Source organism: Ovis canadensis, chromosome 25 (genome assembly GCF_042477335.2).
Source record: "Ovis canadensis isolate MfBH-ARS-UI-01 breed Bighorn chromosome 25, ARS-UI_OviCan_v2, whole genome shotgun sequence".
NCBI classification, from domain to species: Eukaryota; Metazoa; Chordata; class Mammalia; order Artiodactyla; family Bovidae; genus Ovis; species Ovis canadensis.
The window spans coordinates 25,896,438-25,915,191 of NC_091269.1; the positions used below are offsets into that span (position 1 = coordinate 25,896,438).

Here is an 18,754-nt window from a genome sequence, read left to right on the forward strand (position 1 = left end):
GAAGGTAAGAGAACGCTCTGAAAACTGAATGTGCTTTGCAAATACGAGATACGAGTTATACATGGCATAGTATGGTGGGTAAGTATTGGCTTCTGCAATTAGAATGACCTGAAGATGTGTGACTTTGGGTGTTATTTTACCTATATTGAAGAAAAATACTACTTATATATATATATAATTTTACTTTATGAACAGCATATTGCTAGGCTAGGACTCAAAAAAGTGTGTATTTGTTCAGGAACTGTTCAAAATAGGATAATGGTAACATCTCGTTTGTAAAGATGAAATGTCTGTTGTAAGGATAACATGAAATAAAGCAAAGTTTCTGGCACATACGTGCTCAGTAGCTATAGTTATTTTCTGCAGTTTTATTTTTTGTTGGTTTTTTTTGAACCAAACTTACTGTTGCCTTTGCTGATAAAGTCCTGTGTCCAAGGTTACTGTTTTTTCTAAAGACTTCTTTCTTCCCCAGTGGTGTCTGTGTGATATGTTTCCGTTGCAAACTGTATTTGGTTGCAGAAAAATGGAGCCTCACCTTGTTCTAATTTCTCGTTTGGGTTTTCTTGTTCTGCCAGGACCCTGGTTAGGAGTAGAATGGGACAATCCTGAGCGGGGAAAGCATGATGGAAGCCACGAAGGGACTGTGTATTTTAAATGCAGGTAATTCTCCATTCTGAACTGGCCTGGTTATCTTTGTTTACTTCTAAAATGTCTGTGTGTTTATCTGGTTGCGTCGGCTCGTAGCTGCAGCTCTGGGGTCTTCGTTTGGCACTCTCGCTGCCCTCCAGTTGCAGCGCACAGGCTTATTTGCCCCCTGGCATGTGGGATCTGAGCTCCCCGGCCAGGGATTGAACCCAAGTTCCCTGAATTGGAAAGGGTTCTTGCCGGAATCCCATGGAAGTCCCTGACATAGTTATGTAGGAGGATATTTAATAGTTGAATAAAGGGGGATGGAGAAGAAGAGGCGTTTGACTCTTGGGGTGGTTATAATGTAGAATTTGGTGTATTCTAAAAAGCCCACACTGTTTGTAGGATTTTTTCCTTGCTTTTATTTTTAGTTTGTTGTGCTTTTTGTTTGTTTATTTTCGGCTGTGCTGAAGGCGGGCTTTCTCTAACTGCGGCAGGTGGGAGCTGCGCTCTAGCTGCAGTGTGCAGGCTTCTCATTGCAGTGGCTTCTCTCGCAGTGGAGCAGGGGTTCTAGGGCGTGTGTGCCTCAGCAGTTGCAGCTCCTGGGAGCTTAGTTGCCGCGAAGCATGTGGAATCTTCTTGGACCAGGGATTGAATCCATGTCCCCTGCATGGCAGGAGGATTCTTAACTGCTCGACCACCAGGGGAGTCCTTTTTCCTTGTTTTTAAAACTCTCAGTCTTAACCTTACAAGTGGGATTGCTTTCTCTGTCTTTTTTGTGTATTTTTGTCTTGTGGTGGTTTTTTCTTTTTTTATTGAATGGATATGAACACTTCTTATGGTTCATTAACAAGATAGCCAATAAGAACTAGGTAATTAAACAAAATATAGAACATCCAAATAGTGGAATGCTAGGCCACTATTTTAAAAAGCTATTGTCATGAAAAGAATGACACATTATAGTGCTACTGATATTTTTACCTGTTTGATTTCAGAGAAACTATGTGAAACTCTGAAAAGGATGGTGGGGAATTTCAGGCAGGCTTTCAAATTTTTATTGGTGTTTATTTTCCCTAAGTTTCAATTTCTTGCAAGAACCTTTTAATATTAAGCTTTGTTGCTGTTCAGTTGCTAAGTCTTGTACAACTCTTTGTAACACCATGGACTGCAGTATGCCAGGCTTCCCTGTCCTTCACTATCCCCTAGAATTTGCTTAGATTCATGTCCATCGAGTCAGTGATGCTATCTAACCATCTCATCCTCTGTCCCTCCCTTCTCCTTTTGTCCGCAATCTTTTCCAGTGAGTCGGCTCTTCACATCAGCTGACTGTTGGCCAAACTGTTGGAATTTCAAGCATCCATTGAGTGTTTAGGATTGACCGGTTTGATCTTGCAGTCTAAGGGGCTCTCATGAGGCATCTCCATCATCACAGTTTGAACACATCAATTCTTCTGCACTCAGCCTTCTTTATGGTCCAATTCTCACATCCGTACATGACTGCTGGAAAAAACCATAGCTTTGATTAGATGGATCTTTGTCAGCAAAGTGATGTCTCTGCTTTTTTATACTCTGGGTTTGTCATAGTTTTACTTCCAAGGAGCAAGCATCTTTTAATTTCATGGCTGCAGTCACTGTCTGCAGTGATTTTGGAGCCCAAGAAAATAAAATCCATCACTGCTTCCACTTTTTCTCCTTCTATTTGCCATGAAGTGATGGGATCGGATGCTATGATCTTAGTGTTTTGAATGTTGAGTTTTAAGCCACCTTCTCTCTCTTCTTCCATCCTCCTCAAGAGGCTCTTTAGTTCCTATTCACTTTCGGCCATTGGAGTGGTATCATCTGCATATCTGAGGTTGTTGATATTCCTCTCAGCAGTCCTGATTCCAGCTTGTGATTCATCCACCCCAGCATTTCACATAATGTACTTTGAATATGTTAAATAAGCAGAGTAATAATATATAGCCTTGTTGTACTCCTTTCCCAATTTTGAACCAGTCCATTGTTCCATGTCTGATTCTAACTGTTGCTTCTTGACCTGCATACAGGTTTCTCAGGAGGCAGGTAAAATGATCTGGTACTTTCATCTCTTTAAGATGTTTCCATAGTTTGTTGTGATCCATATAGTTAAAAGCTTTAGTGTAGTCAAGGAAGCAATAGTAGATGTTTTTCTGGGATTCCCTTCCTTTCTCTATAATCAAAGTGTTGGAATTTTAATCTCTAGTTCCTCTGCCTTTTCTGAACCCAGCTTGTACATCTGGAAGTTCTCTGTTCATGTACTGTTGAAGCCTGGCTTGATGGATATTGAGGATAACCTTACTAGCACATGAAATGAATGCAGAAGTACAGTCCTTTGAACATTCTTTGGGGTTGTTCTTCTTTGGGATTAGAATGAAAATTGACCTTTCCAGTCCAGTGGCCACTGTTGAGTTTTCTAGATTTGCTGATGTATTGAGTACAGCACTTTAACAGCATCATCTTTTAGGATTTTAAATAGCTCAGCTGAAATTCCATCATCTCCACCAGCTTTGTTCATAGTAATGCTTCCTAAGGCCCACTTGACTGCATACTCCAAGTTGTCTGGTCTAGATGAGTGACCACACCATCATGGTTATCCGGATCTTTAAGACCTTTTTTGTATAGTTCTTCTGTGTATTCTTACCACCTCTTTATCTGTTCTGGTTCTCTTAGATCCTTAGCGTTTCTGTCCTTCATTGTGCCCATCTTTGCATGAAATGTTCCCTAGATACCTCCAGTTTTCTTGAGATCGCTAATCTTTCCCATTTTGTTTGCATTGTTCATTTAAGAAGGCCTTCTTATCTCTCCTTGCTATTCTCTGAAACTCTGCACCCAGTTGGGTATACCTTTCCTTTTCTCCCTTGTCTTTTGTTTTCCTTCTTTCCTCAGCTACCTGTAAGGCCTCCTCAGACAACCACTTTGCCTTCTTAGCATTTCTTTTACTTTGGGGTGGTTTTGGTCCCTACCTCCCGTACAGTGTTACGAGCCTCCATCCATAGTTCTTTAGGTGCTCTGTCTACCAGATCTGGGATTGAATAAGTTCAGTCCCTTGAATATGTTTATCACATCCACTATATAATCATCAGGGGTCTGATTCATCATACCTGAATGGCCTAGTGGTTGTCCCTGCTGCTGCTAAGTCGCATCAGTCGTGTCCAACTCTGTGTGACCCCATAGATGGCAGCCCACTAGGCTCCCCCGTCCCTGGGATTCTCCAGGTAGGAACACTGGAGTGGGTTGCCCTTTCCTTCTCCAGTGCAGGAAAGTGAAAAGTCAAAGTGAAGTTGCTCAGTCGTGTCTGACTCTTCGAGACCCCATGGACTGTAGCCTACCAGGCTCCTCCATTCATGGGATTTTCCAGGCAAGAGGACTGGAGTGGGTTGCCATTGCATTCTCCGGTTGTCCCTACTTTCTTCAATTTAAGCCTGAATTTTTCAGTAAGGAGCTGACGATCTGAGCTGCAGTTGCTCCAGGTCTTTTTTTTTTTCTTGCTGACTATGTAGAGCTTCTCTGTTTTTGGCTGCGAAGAACATAATCAGTCTAATTTTGTATTGACCATCTCATAATGTCTATGTGTAGAGTCATCTCTTGTGTTGTTGAAAGAAGCTGTTTTCTATGACCAGTGTATTCTCTTAGCAAAGCTCTGTTAGCCTTTACCTGCCTTCATTTTGTACTCCAAGGCCAAACTTGCCTGTTACTCCAGGTATCTTTTGACTTCCTGCTTTTGCATTCCATTCCCCTATGATGAAAAGGACGTCTTTTTTTGTGTGTTCATTCTAGAAGTTCTTGTAGGTCTTTAGCTATAGCTGAGCTGTAGCTGAACTGTTTAACTTCAGCTTCTTTGCCCTTGGTGGTTGGAGCATAGGCTTAGATTACTGTGATACTGAATGGTTTGTCGTTTTTGAAATTGTACCCAAGTACTGCATTTTGGACTCTTTTGTTTACGCTGATGGGTACTCTATTTCTTCTAAGGGAATCTTGCCCACTGTAGTAGATATAATGGTCATCTGAATTAAATTCGCCCGTTCCCATCCATTTTAGTTCACTGATTGCTAAGAAGTCGATGTTCACTCATGTCATCTCCTGGTTGACGTCCAATTTACTTTAATTCATGGGCCTAACTATTCCAGGTTTCTGTGCAGTAATGTTCTTTATAGCATCAGACTTTACTTTCACCACCAGACACATCAATAACTGAGCATCATTTCTGCTTTGGCCCAGCTGCTTTATTCTTTCTGGAGATATTAGTAATTTCCATCTGCGCTTTCCCAGTAGCATATTGGACACCTTCCAACCTGGGGGACTCATTTTACGGTGTCATATCTTTTTCCTTTTTTATACTGTTCATGAGGTTCTTGCAGCAAGAATCCTGAAGTAGTTTGCCATTTCCTCCTCCAGTGGACCATGTTTTGTCAGAGCTCGTCCCTGTCACCTGTCCACCTTGCGTGGCCCTGCACGACATAGTTCATAGCTTCATTGAATTACGCAAGCCCCTTCACCATGGAAAGGCTATGATCCCTGAAGGGGAATATTAAGCTTATCATTGTTTAAATGTTGTACAGTGAACACATTCCTGGAAATCAAGCAGGTTCATGCGTTGGTTTTAACAATCTTTAGAACCCTAAACAAATCTAACTTTACTGACCTCTAAAATGAAGGTCAGAATTAGATAATTGCAAACTGTTGGCTAGTTCAGCAGTCTGTAATTTTGAAAAGTCAGGATAGAAGAATTGGCATATTCCTAGAGGCCAGTGGTGATGACACATATGTCACAAGGCCAGCTCAGAATCTGTCAAGAGTTTATGGAGATGAAGGGAGCAATTTATGTGTTTAGAAAGGTGTGGAAATAGAAATTTCTTAGCCGGGCCTATAGATGCCTTACCTGGACCATGCCCTCATGCAGCCTCCGTTGAGGGAGTGCTTCCTGTGGAGCCTGCTCCAGCACCTCCCAGATCATCCATGGCTACATGTCCTTAGTGGTCTCTGGATGTGATGACATTTTCAGTCTCTGAGTAGTACAGTTGAAGATCGCATCAGTCCTGGCAGATGTGGGATTTGCCCTGAAGTGCTGAAGGGTGTGGACTTGGTGTTTCAGTTCTTACTCTTGAAATAAGCATCTCCTTGTTTTTTAGTGTCTCCTAGTTATAGCCTTGCCTGAGCATCTACATGTCGAAATACATATTATCTGATTTTAAATTACTTTTGTTTCAGTGAAATGGGCATTTTTCTTGACTTGGAAATCCTATATGGGTAGGTAATTCCATTTCAGGTTGTTCTGGAGGCAGTGTAATAGGGTGCATTGGGTCTGATATGGTGGATAACCAGTGATCTAAACTAAAGGAATGGCCTTTTCCTTTATAGTTGTTAATACTGACGTTAATATTCATTTGAACATGGCTTCAACTAGTAAAGATTATGTCAGTATCTTGGAATCTCTAAATCAGACAAAATAGCTTATATCACATGTACTTGTTATTAAGTTAATTTGGATCTCGTACTAACTTTATTGGAGTCGTCCTTCATATTTCAAATTTTACTTGGAAAACCATAATTACAGTTTTTTTTTTTTAAACACAGTAAGCATTTTAATGCTTTGATGCTGTCTTCATGAAGCCAGAGCAGTTCAACGTTGCCAGATGATAAATGTTCTCATCTTAGACTTGTGAAATAGGTAAATGGCAAAAAAGCTGGTATACCCATTTTAAATGAGGCAAGTGAATCAGAAGTTGCCCTCTCAATAGCAGAACTCAAATCTCCATCTCTTCAGAAGCATGTGTTAATATCGAGTGGCCACCAGCGTGTTAGACATGCAGTTATGTGCTTTCACACGTGTCTTGTGAAGACTGGTTTGCTGGCCTCTGCACCGTAAGCAGGATATCAGGGTATATTGAATTGGGTGTTTGGAAACCCCCTGCTTCTTGAGTCTCCCCAGCATCTCAGGTTGCTGGGGTGACACCCTGCCGCTTGAGGGCAGACCTTGGGAACAGATAGGGTGGTTTTCAAAGCCCAGCACAGGGCATACATTCTTCCGTGTTTTCTTCCCTCTCAACAAGGGTGCTGGTAATTTCACGTCGTGTTTATTTTCAGTTTGATTTCTGTATAACCTAAGGTAAATATGGCAGTCTCTTGTTTATAATAGCAAGTGCCCATAATTAGTATTTGTGACTTTTCCAGTGTACAGTAGTAGTATACAGGTTTACCCCAAATGTACAGCCGTGAACCAGTCATCACCGTCTCTCTCGGGTGCTTCATTTTCTCCATCTCTTGTCTTTTGAGTAATTGAGTGGTTCAGTTAAGGTGATGAAGCTTGAAGTTCTCTGTACCTTGTGTCTGGATTTCCAGTGCTTTTTTCTCAACCTAAACAACCTATACTCTAAACTCTTAGAACTGTTTGGGTCAGTATTCTACCCTCAGCTGTTATTGAAAATGTTTGCTTTCTAGGTAATTATGTGATTTCTCTTTTCTGGTGATCAAGAAATCTTAAAATGTGTTCTTCAGCACCATGAATAGAATTTATACTTGGCATCAGAGGGGACATGGTGTCTCAAACTTTATCCATGATACCGGCTGACTTAACAAATGGAAGCCCCTTGATTTACTGTGTGTAGCCTAAGATTGTCGTGAAGTATTTTGAAGTTCTTGAATGAGCATGAATAAATCAGTATAAAATAGTCTTCTTAGGGACTGGGATGACTGGGAGATGGAGATTGACATATTGGAGAGGGCAGTGGTACCCCATTCCAGTACTCTTGCCTGGAAGATCCCATGGGCGGAGGAGCCTGGGGCTGCAGTCTATGGGGTTGCAAAGAGTCGGGCATGACTGAGCAACTTCACTTTGACTTTTCACTTTCATGCATTGGAGAAGGAAATGGCAACCCACTCCAGTGTTCTTGCCTGGAGAATCCCAGGGACGGGGGAGCCTGGTGGGCTGCCGTCTATGGGGTTGCACAGAGTCGGACATGACTGAAGCGACTTAGCAGCAGCAGCAGCAACACTATTGATACTCTGTATAAAATAGATAACTAATAATCTCTGTTCATTTCCAAGGCAAACCATTGGGTATCACAGTAATCCAAGTCTATGCCCCAACCAGTAACACTGAAGAAGCTGAAGTTGAACGGTTCTATGAACACCTACAAGACCTTTTAGAACTAACACCCAAAAAAGATGTCCTTTTCATTATAGGGGACTGGAATGCAAAAGTAGGAAGTCAAGAAACACCTGGGGTAACAGGCAAATTTGGCCTTGGAATACGGAATGAAGCAGGGCAAAGACTAATAGAGGTTTGCCGAGAAAACACACTGGTCATAGCAAGCACCCTCTTCCAACAACACAAGAGAAGACTCTACACATGGACATAATCAGATGGTCAACATTGAAATCGGATTGATTATATTCTTTGGAGCCAAAAATGGAGAAGCTCTATACAGTCAGCAAAAACAAGACCAGGAGCTGACTGTGACTCAGATCATGAACTCCTTATTGCCAAATTCAGACTTAAATTGAAGAAAGCAGGGAAAACCACTAGACCATTCAGGTATGACCTAAATCAAATCCCTTATGATTATACAGTGGAAGTGAGAAATAGACTTAAGGGACTAGATCTGACAGAGTGCCTGATGAACTATGGACTGAGGTTCGTGACACTGTACAGGAGACAGGCATCAAGACCATCCCCATGGACAACAAATGCAAAAAAGCAAAATGGCTGTCTGAGGAGGCCTTACAAATAGCTGTGAAAAGAAGAGAAGCAAAAAGCAAAAGAGAAAAGGAAAGGTATAAGCATCTGAATGCAGAGTTCCAAAAAATAGCAAGGAGAGATAAGAAAGCCTTCCTCAGCAATTAATGCAAAGAAATAGAGGAAAACAACAGAATGGGAAAGACTAGACATCTCTTCAAGAAAATTAGAGATACCAAGGGAACATTTCTTGGAAAGATGGGCTCAATAAAGGACAGAAATGGTATGGACCTAACAGAAGCAGAAGATATTAAGAAGAGGTGGCAAGAATACACAGAAGAACTGTACAAAAAAGAGCTTCACGATCAAGATAATCACGATGGTGTGATCACTCACTTAGAGCCAGACATCCTGGAATGTGAAGTCAAGTGGGCCTTAGAAAGCATCACTACGAACAAAGCTAGTGGAGGTGATAGAATTCCAGTTGAGCTATTTCAAATCTTGGAAGATGATGCTGTGAAAGTGCTGCACTCAATATGCCAGCAAATCTGGAAAACTCAGCAGTGGCCACAGGACTGGAAAAGATCAGTTTTCATTCCAATCCCAAAGACAGGCAATGCCAAAGAATGCTCAAACTACTGCGCAATTGCACTCATCTCACACGCCAGTAGTAAAGTAATGCTCAAAATTCTCCAAGCCAGGCTTCAGTAGTATGTGAACTGTGAACTTCCAGATGTTCAAGCTGGTTTTAGAAAAGGCAGAGGAACCAGAGGTCAAATTGCCAACATCTGCTGGATCATGGAAAAAGGAAGAGAGTTCCAGAAAAGCATCTATTTCTGTTTTATTTAGTATGCCAAAGCCTTTAACTGTGTGGATCACAATAAACTGTGGAAAATTCTGAAAGAGATGGGAATACCGGACCACCTAACCTGCCTCTTGAGAAACCATATGCAGGTCAGGAAACAACAGTTAGAACTGGACATGACACAACAGATTGGTTCCAGATAGGAAAAGGAGTACGTCAAGGCTGTCTATTGTCACCCTGCTTATTTAACTTATATGCAGAGTACATCATGAGAAACACTGGGCTGGAAGAAGCACAGGCTGGAATCAAGATTGCCGGGAGAAATATCAATCACCTCAGATATGCAGATGACACTACCCTTAAGGCAGAAAGTGAAGAGGAACTAAAAAGCCTCTTGATGAAAGTGAAAGAGGAGAGTGAAAAAGTTGGCTTAAAGCTCAACATTCAGAAAACGAAGATCATGGCATCTGGTCCCATCACGTCATGGGAGATAGATGGAGAAACAGTGGAAACAGTGTCAGACTTTATTTTTGGGGGCTCCAAAATCACTTCAGATGGTGACTGCAGCCATGAAATTAAAAGACGCTTACTCCTTGGAAGGAAAGTTATGACCAACCTAGATAGCATATTCAAAAGCAGAGACATTACTTTGCCGACTAAGGTCCGTCTAGTCAAGGCTATGGTTTTTCCAGTGGTCATGTATGGATGTGAGAGTTGGACTGTGAAGAAAGCTGAGCATCGAAGAATTGATGCTTTTGAACTGTGGTGTTGGAGAAGACTCTTGAGCGTCCCTTGGACTGCAAGGAGATCCAGCCAGTCCATCCTAAAGGAGATCAGTCCTGGGTGTTCATCGGAAGGACTGATGTTGAAGCTGAAACTCCCATACTTTGGCCACCTCATGCAAAGAGTTGACTCATTGGAAAAGACTCTGATGCTGGGAGGGATTGTGGGCAGGAGAAGGGGATGACAGAGGATGAGATGGCTGGATGGCATCACGGATTCGATGGACGTGAGTCTGAGTGAACTCCGGGAGTTGGTGATGGACAGGGAGGCCTGGCGTGCTGTGGTTCATGGGGTTGCAAGGAGTGAGCCACTGAACTGAACTGAATGAGAATTGACTATATACACTGTAAAGCAACTATATTGCAATAAAATTAATTTTAAAATAAGTAAAATACTCTCCTGGTATGGTATAAAGTGCTTCCAAGGTGGTGCTTGTGGTAAAGAATGCGTCTGCCAATGCAGGAGACGTAAGAGACATGGGTTTGATCCCTGGGTTGGGAAAATCCCCTGGAATAGGAAATGGCAACCTGCTCCAATGTCCTTGCCTGGAAAATCCCATGGATATAGGATTCTATAGGCTATAGGCCATGGGGCTGCAAAGAGTTGGACACAACTGAACGACTGAGCATGTGGTGTAAAGTGATAGAAGAATGTTTAAAATAATCACTAAGTGTGCTGATAGGTTACAGGTGGGGTGAATCTCCATAAAAGGTAAAGAGAGAGATTTTGTTTTCGGAACCTTTCCATGAATCAGGGCAAAATAGAAATTGTGACGATCAGAAGGAATGTGTAAAAAGATGCCTATCTAGTGGCCTTTTTTTTTTTCTCCCCTGCTGGGAAAATGAGTTCACCAGGTCAAATCTCTGTATATGTTAAATGAGTGAATAGTTCTCTCAGGGTGAATGTTAGTTATGCAGTCTTGGTGAGAAGGCTCTGGGCAAGCTTGAAACAAGCAAGGTATCAAGATCAACATTTAGCTGATACTCCCCAGGGACCCAGTCTTTCCCAGCACTCGGCATTTAAACTATCCCCAGTTTTAAAAAACTGTTTACTGTGGGACTTCTGGGCTCTGTTGGTCTCCCTTTACCTTTGAGTAGAGTTGCTTGTTTCAATAAATAAAAACAGAAAAACTCATAGTGAAATTTGGATTTCAGATAAGCAGTGAATCCTTTTTTAGTGTAAGCATGGGACATGCATCATACTGAATAAAGATGCAGAAAACAATTGAAATTCAATTGAAAAACATTGTCTGAAACCCAGGTTTAACTGGGCACCTGAATTTCATCTGAGACCTCTGGTGGGCAGATCTAACCTTGATTACAGTGCTCTGTGAGAGTCTTCTGTTTCTGCAAGGGCCACGGTCAGGATGTGAATTTTGCTACCTGCATCCTGTAATTGTTGGGCAGAAGGAGGCAGGACCTTGAACATGCTGAGTGTTTATAAGAAAAAAAATTTTGTGCTGTGCCCGCTTCACTCCTTCCCCTCCCCAATATTTTCTCTTTAGACAGGGTTCAGGCTCTCAGAGTTCAGATGCAACACCTTGATAGTTTTCCTGTGGAATCTTTACGAATTACTAGTTCACCTTTGGAGATGTATGGTTATTGATGGGCACTCATTCAGCTGGTATTTTTCAGTATTTGCAGCACCGTTTTGTTTTCTGAGAGACCTGCCAGGCATGTTGCAGAGGAGACTGACCTTGATCTGAAAAAGGCATAGCTTCTACTTTGCAACCATCCAACACCATTGCTGACTCCTTTCCTCTGCCTGCAGCCAAACCTAAGCTCTAATAAAGGTCTAGTCTTGAATTGTTCGTTGTTGTTAAGTCGCTCAGTTGTATCCAACTCTTTGCAACCCCATGGACTGCAGCACGCCAGGCTTCACTGTCCTTCGCCATCTCCCGGAGCTTGCTCAAACTCATGTTCGTTGAGATGATGATCCCATCCAACCATGTCATCCTCGGTTGTCCACTTTCCCTCCTAGCTTCAACCTTTCCCAGCTTCAGGGTCTTTTCCGATGAGTCGGTTCCTTGCATCAGGTGTCCAGAGCAGTGGAGCTTCAGTTTCAGCATCAGTCCTTCAGTGAATACTCAGGGTTGATTTCCTTTAGGATTGACTAGTTTGATCTCCTTGCAGTCCAAGGGACTCTCTAGAGTTGTCTCCAATATCACAGTTTGAAAGCATCAATTCTTTGGTGCTCAGCCTTCTTTATGGTCCAACTCACATCCACACATGACTACTGGAAAAACTATAGCTTTGACTATACTGTGGAATTGTTCATTACCACAGTTTTTTAAAGTATAAATTTAGGACAGAAATGAAAACCATGGCATTTGTTTTGCGTTGTTGTTTTCTCATTTATTATTAAAGGGCTTGTTTTATTTCTTTACTAAACAGCATTAAATAATAATACCTACTAACAGATCTAGTAACTACTAAAATTTGTGGTAGTGAGGAGAGTAGAGACAGAGATGCAGGAAAGGATAGTGCACTAGTCATCAGGACTCCACGACTTTTGGTCTTGGCTGTGCACCTCTCTGGAAGATTCCCTGGAAGAGAGCACAGCAACCCACTCCAGTATTCTTGCCTGGAGAGTCCCATGGACAGAGGAGCATGGTGACCTACAGTCCATGGCATTGCAAAGAGTTGGACATGACTAAAGCAGCTTAGCACAAGCACAGCTCGTGTACCTCAGTGATGGTGATCCCAGTATCTCCAACGGAAATGGAATTGAATTAGATGAGTTTCTTAAAGTGGGAGCTGAGGGCGCTCTGCATCAGAATCCCCTGGCTGCAGCCCAGTACCACTGAGTGTACATCCCAAGGTGGGTTCTAATAAGCTTTCCAAGTGACTGACTGGTTGGGTTGAGTTTGAGAAGTCCTGCATTAGATCATCTCTTAGGTAGATTCCTTTGAACCTCTAAAAATGAGGCTAGCTATATTTAATCTTCTTAGCCAAGTGATAGAAATGTGTTTTATTGAGACAGAACTGTGTTCTTCACACTAGGATCCTTTCTAACAGTTCAGTTCAGTCGCTCAGTCGTGTCCAACTCTTATTGACCCCATGGGCTGAAGCACGCCAGGCTTCCCTGTCCATCACCAACTCCCAGAGTTTGCTCAAACTCATGTCCTTTGAGTTGGTGATGTTTTCCAACCATCTCATCCTCTGTCATCCCCTTCTCCTTCCTTCAGTCTTTCCCAGCATCAGGGTCTTTTCCAAGTAGTCAGTTATTTGCATCAGGTTGCCAAAGTATTGTAGTTTCAGCTTCAACATCAGTCCTTCCAGTGAATATTCAGGACTGATTTCCTTTAGGATTGAATGATTTGATCTCCTTGCAGTCCAAGGGACCCTCAAGGTTTTCTCCAACACCACAGTTCAAAAGCATCAATTCTTTGACACTCAACTTTCTTTACAGTCCAACTCTGATATCCATACAGGACTACTGGAAAAGCCATAGCTTTGACTAGACAGACCTTCATTGGCAAAGTAATGTCTCTGCTTTTTAATATGCTGTCTAGGTTCGTCATAGCTTTTCTTCCAAGGAGCAAGCGTCTTTTAATTTCAGGGCTGCAGTTACCATCTGCAGTGATTTTCAGTTCAGTTCAGTTGCTCAGTCGTGTCCAACTCTTTGCGACCCCATGAATCTCAGCACGCCAGGCCTCCCTGTCCATCACCAACTCCCAGAGTTCACTCAGACTCACGTCTATCGAGTCGGTGATGCCATCCAGCCATCTCATCCTCTGTTGTCCTTTTCTCCTCCTGCCCTCAATCCCTCCCAACATCAAAGTCTTTTCCAGTGAGTCAACTCTTTGCATGAGGTGGCCAAAGTATGGGAGTTTCAGCTTCAGCATCATTCCTTCCAAGGAAATCCCAGGGCTGATCTCCTTCAGAATGGACTGGTTGGATCTCCTTGCAGTCCAAGGGACTCTCAAGAGTCTTCTCCAGCACCACAGTTCAAAAACATCAATTCCTAGGCGCTCAGCTTTCTTCACAGTCCAACTCTCACATCCATACATGACTACTGGAAAAGCTGTAGCCTTCACTAGATGGACCTTAGTCGGCAAAGTAACGTCTCTGCTTTTGAATATGCTATCTAGGTTGGTCATAACTTTTCTTTCAAGGAGTAAGCGTCTTTTAATTTCATGGCTGCAGTCACCATCTGCAGTGATTTTGGAGCCCCCCAAAATAAAGTCTGACACTGTTTCCACTGTTTCCCCATCTATTTCCCATGAAGTGATGGGACCAAATGCCATGATCTTCGTTTTCTGAATGTTGAGCTTTAGGCCAGCTTTTTCACTCTCCTCTTTCACTTTCATCAAGAGGCTTTTGAGTTCCTCTTCACTTTCTGCCATAAGGGTGGTATCATCTGCATATCTGAGGTGATTGATATTTCTCCCGGCAATCTTGATTCCAGCTTGTGCTTCATACAGCCAGGCATTTCTCATGATGTACTCTGCATAGAAGTTAAATAAGCAGGGTGAAAATAGACAGCCTTGACGTACTCCTTTTCCTATTTGGAACCAGTTTTTTGTTCCATGTCCAGTTCTAACTGTTGCTTCCTGACCTGCATATAGGTTTCTCCAGAGGCAGATCAGGTGGTTTGGTATTCCAATCTCTTTCAGAATTTTCCAGTTTATTGTGATCCACACAGTCAAAGGCTTTGGCATAGTCAATAAAACAGAAATAGATGCTTTTCTGGAACTCTCTTCCTTTTTCCATGATCCAGCAGATGTTGGCAATTTGATCTCTGGTTCCTCTGCCTTTTCTAAAACCAGCTTGAACATCTGGAAGTTCATGGTTCACGTATTGCTGAAGCCTGGCTTGGAGAATTTTGAGCATCACTTTATTAGGGTGTGAGATGAGTGCAATTGTGCGGTAGTTTGAGCATTCTTTGGCATTGCCTTTGTTTGGGATTGGAATGAAAACTGACCTTTTCCAGTCCTGTGGCCACTGCTGAGTTTTCCAGATTTGCTGGCATATTGAGTGCAGCACTTTCACAGCATCATCTTCCAAGATTTGAAATAGCTCAACTGGAATTCCATCATCTCCACTAGCTTTGTTCGTAGTGATGCTTTCTAAGGCCCACTTGACTTCACATTCCAGGATGTCTGGCTCTAAGTGAGTGATCACACCATCGTGATTATCTTGATGATGAAGCTCTTTTTTGTACAGTTCTTCTGTGTATTCTTGCCACCTCTTCTTAATATCTTCTGCTTCTGGTAGGTCCATACCATTTCTGTCCTTTATCGAGCCCATCTTTGCATGATATGTTCCCTTGGTATCTCTAATTTTCTTGAAGAGATGTCTAGTCTTTCCCATTCTGTTGTTTTCCTCTATTTCTTTGCATTGATCACTGAGGAAGGCTTTCTTATCTCTCCTTGCTATTCTTTGGAACTCTGCATTCAGATGCTTATATCTTTCCTTTTCTCCTTTGCTTTTCACTTCTCTTCTTTTCACAGCTATTTGTAAGGCCTCCCCCTCCCCAGACCGCCATTTTGCTTTTTTGCATTTGTTGTCCATGGGGATGGTCTTGATCCTTGTCTCCTGTACGATGTCACCAACCTCAGTCCATAGATATCAGATCTAGTCCCTTAAATCTATTTCTCACTTCCACTGTATAATCATAAGGGATTTGATTTTGGTCATACCTGAATGGTTTAGTGGTTTTCCCTGCTTTCTTCAATTTAAGTCTGAATTTGGTAATAAGGAGTTCATGATCTGAGCCACAGTCAGCTCCTGGTCTTGTTTTGTTTTTTTTTTTTTTTTTTTTTTTTTGACTGTATAGAGTTTCTCAATCTTTGGCTGCAGAGAATATAATCAGTCTGATTTCGGTGTTGACCATCTGATGATGTCCATGTGTAGAGTCTTCTCTTGTGTTGTTGGAAGAGGGTGTTTGCTATGACCAGTGCATTCTCTCGGCAAACTCTATTAGTCTTTTCCCTGCTTCATTCCGTATTCCAAGGCCAAATCTGCCTGTTACTCCAGGTGTTTCTTGACTTCCTACTTTTGCATTCCAGTCCCTTATAATGAAAAGGACATCTTTTTTGGGTGTTAGGTCTAAAAGGTCTTGTAGGTCTTCATAGAACCATTCAACTTCAGCTTCTTCAGTGTTACTGGTTGGTGCATAGACTTGGATTACGGTAATATTGAATGGTTTGCCTTGGAAACAAACAGAGATCATTCTGTTGTTTTTGAGATTGCATCCAAGTACTGCATTTCAGACTCTTTTGTTGACCATGATGGCTACTCCATTTCTTCTAAGAAATTCCTGCCCACAGTAGTAGATATAATGGTCATCTGAGTTAAATTCACCCATTCCAGTCCATTTTAGTTCGCTGATTCCTAGAATGTCGATGTTCACCCTTGCCATCTCTCGTTTGACCACTTCCAATTTGCCTTGATTCATGGACCTAACATTCCAGGTTCCTGTGCAGTATTGCTCTTTACAACATCGGACCTTGCTTCTGTCACCAGTCACATTCACAACTGCATATTGATTTTGCTTTGGCTCCATCCCTTCATTCTTTCTGGAGTTATTTCTCCACTGATCTCCAGTAGCATATTGGGCACCTACTGACCTGGGGAGTTCCTCTTTCAGTGTCCTATCATTTTGCCTTTTCATACTGTTCATGGGGTTCTCAAGGCAAGAATACTGAAGTGGTTTGCCATTCCCTTCTCCAGTGGACCACATTCTGTCAGACCTCTCCACCATGACCCGCCCATCTTGGGTGGCCCCACAGGGCACGGCTTAGTTTCATTGAGTTAGACAAGGCTGTGGTCCTAGTGTGATTAGATTGACTAATTTTCTATGATTATGGTTTCAGTGTATCTGCCCTCTCTGATGCCCTCTTGCAACACCTACCATCTTACTTGGGTTTCTCTTACCTTGGATATTGGGTATCTTTTCACGGCTGCTGCAGCAAAGCGCAGCCGCTCCTCCTTACCTTGGACGAGGGGCATTTCCTCATTGCCACCCCAAAAGGTTCAATTTAGGAAGGTCAAAAATCCGGGAGATTGGTGATGGTGAGAGGTATCTAACAGTGTGAATGTTGTGTACAGTTAAATTTGTTAAAATAGTATGTTTTATATTATGTGATTTTTACCACAATGAAAAAAGATGTGAGAAAACAACCGAAATATTTCCTAGGGAGCATCTAGTAGACAGTGATCCTCTGATACCCCAGCAGACAACACAGATTCAGAATGTGATGTTGCTGCAACAGAGAATTTAATTTCCTGCATCAACAGTTTCCCCCTCTTTGTAGGGTTATCTTCATCAGCATATAAGTTTCACGCCTTGTCCGATCTCAAAACATCTCCCCTTTCCAATAAAACTCCTCGGTGTGTGAGTAATCTCAGGCCAGTCTCCTCCCACTGGAACTCGCCTCACGGCCCCACCCCGGCTACTTCTTTCAGGGTCATTGTCCAGTTGCTAGATTCTGTGCCCAGAAGCCCTGGACGCAATTGTCCAGTCTCCATCGCCTTCCGGGACACCGCCCTCTCTGGGGTTCTCACGACCTCGGGGCCACTTTTTCCGTGAGGCATCATTCTGACTCTGGGGTTACAAATACCTTTCACAATCTGGTAATCTCTCTAGAGCCACATTCTAGAAAAAAATGTGTATATGTTTACATGGACAAAATTTATTGTCAGTAGTATTTCATCCCCTTTCATTATGGTGATTTTTAGGGAAGTTTGATTTCTCTAAGAGTTAAAGGGCATAAGCCAAAATAATGTTTATTGTACAATTTTTGGCAATTCGTGTATTTCATCATTTATTGTCTACTGTGATCAAATGATACTACCATTTTCAGCCATTTTATAGGCATACTTGGATTTCCCTGAAAGTTAGGTCTTGTTGCCATGATCCAGTGCTGATGGTGAAATGTAATGTGTCTAAAGATCTGTTTTGAGTGTCTTGAAAAGCCTGACAGTAGTCCTTACATATGGCAATATGATTAATATTTTTATTAAATTCTTCTTGAAATTATTGCTAAAAATTGCTATAAAACAATTTTATAATTTAAAATTATGTAAATTATGGTAAATATAAATTTATATAAAATATGTAAATGGTGGTAAATATTAATTATGCTAGAATATCTTATACTTCTGTAGAATGTAGAATATTCATGCTCTAATTTTATCCCCATATTTGAACTTTCATTTAGTTCAGGTTATAATTTGAAACGTTTTGTATGTAATCCTGTTATCCACAAGTGTTTTCATTTTTTTGTGTCCTTATTGAATCTTTGTCTAGCCATAGATAAGATTCTTCTGTAGTTCTGTCATGTACAATTTGGAACAGTTTTTAGAAATCTCAGCATTATTCTGTAAGTAGTTTTCTTAAGTATTACAGCTAGAATACTTTAATGACCTCATCTATCTGGTTTACTTAATAGTTCCTGTCCAGCTGGACATTTTTATGGTTTCCTGAATTCCTCAGTTTTAAAAAATGCTATTATATAGAATCTTTGTAAATGCAGTTTTGTTTTATTTTAAAATTTTTGCCTGCTGACGGATTCCCAGGGGTATGATTATACACTCAAACACTAACTCAACCTTGCAGTCTTTGAATGTTAGGACTTTATTTTTTGCCAGTTTTATTGAAAACAGTTTCATTGTTTGAATTTGCGTTTTTTAAATTTTAAATTTGGGCTGTGCTGGGTGTTTGTTGCGCCGTAAGCATCTTCTCTCGTTGCGGCGGGGCGGGCACTCTAGTTATTTACATGGGCTTCTCATTGCTGTGGCTTCTCCTGGTGTGGAGCGTGGGCTCTAAGCGTGCAGGCTTTAATGGTTGTGCCATGGGGGCTCAGTAGCTGTGGCTTGTGGACTCTCGAGCACAGGCTC

At 41.8% G+C, this 18,754-nt stretch overlaps 1 protein-coding gene across 14 annotated transcripts in view; it reads left to right on the forward strand.

The window, feature by feature from the left end:
* The window catches only part of TBCE (tubulin folding cofactor E), a 91,171-nt gene that overhangs the window by 50,207 nt on the left and 22,210 nt on the right, over positions 1–18,754 (forward strand). For all 14 annotated transcript variants that reach the window (XR_011252941.1, XR_011252943.1, XR_011252942.1 and 11 more), the window contains one exon: positions 576–660. Coding sequence is in view for 10 of the 14 variants with exons in the window: in XM_069571583.1 (XP_069427684.1) it covers positions 576–660 (85 nt within the window). In the remaining 4 variants the exon portion in view is untranslated. The remainder of the gene's footprint in view (positions 1–575; positions 661–18,754) is intronic.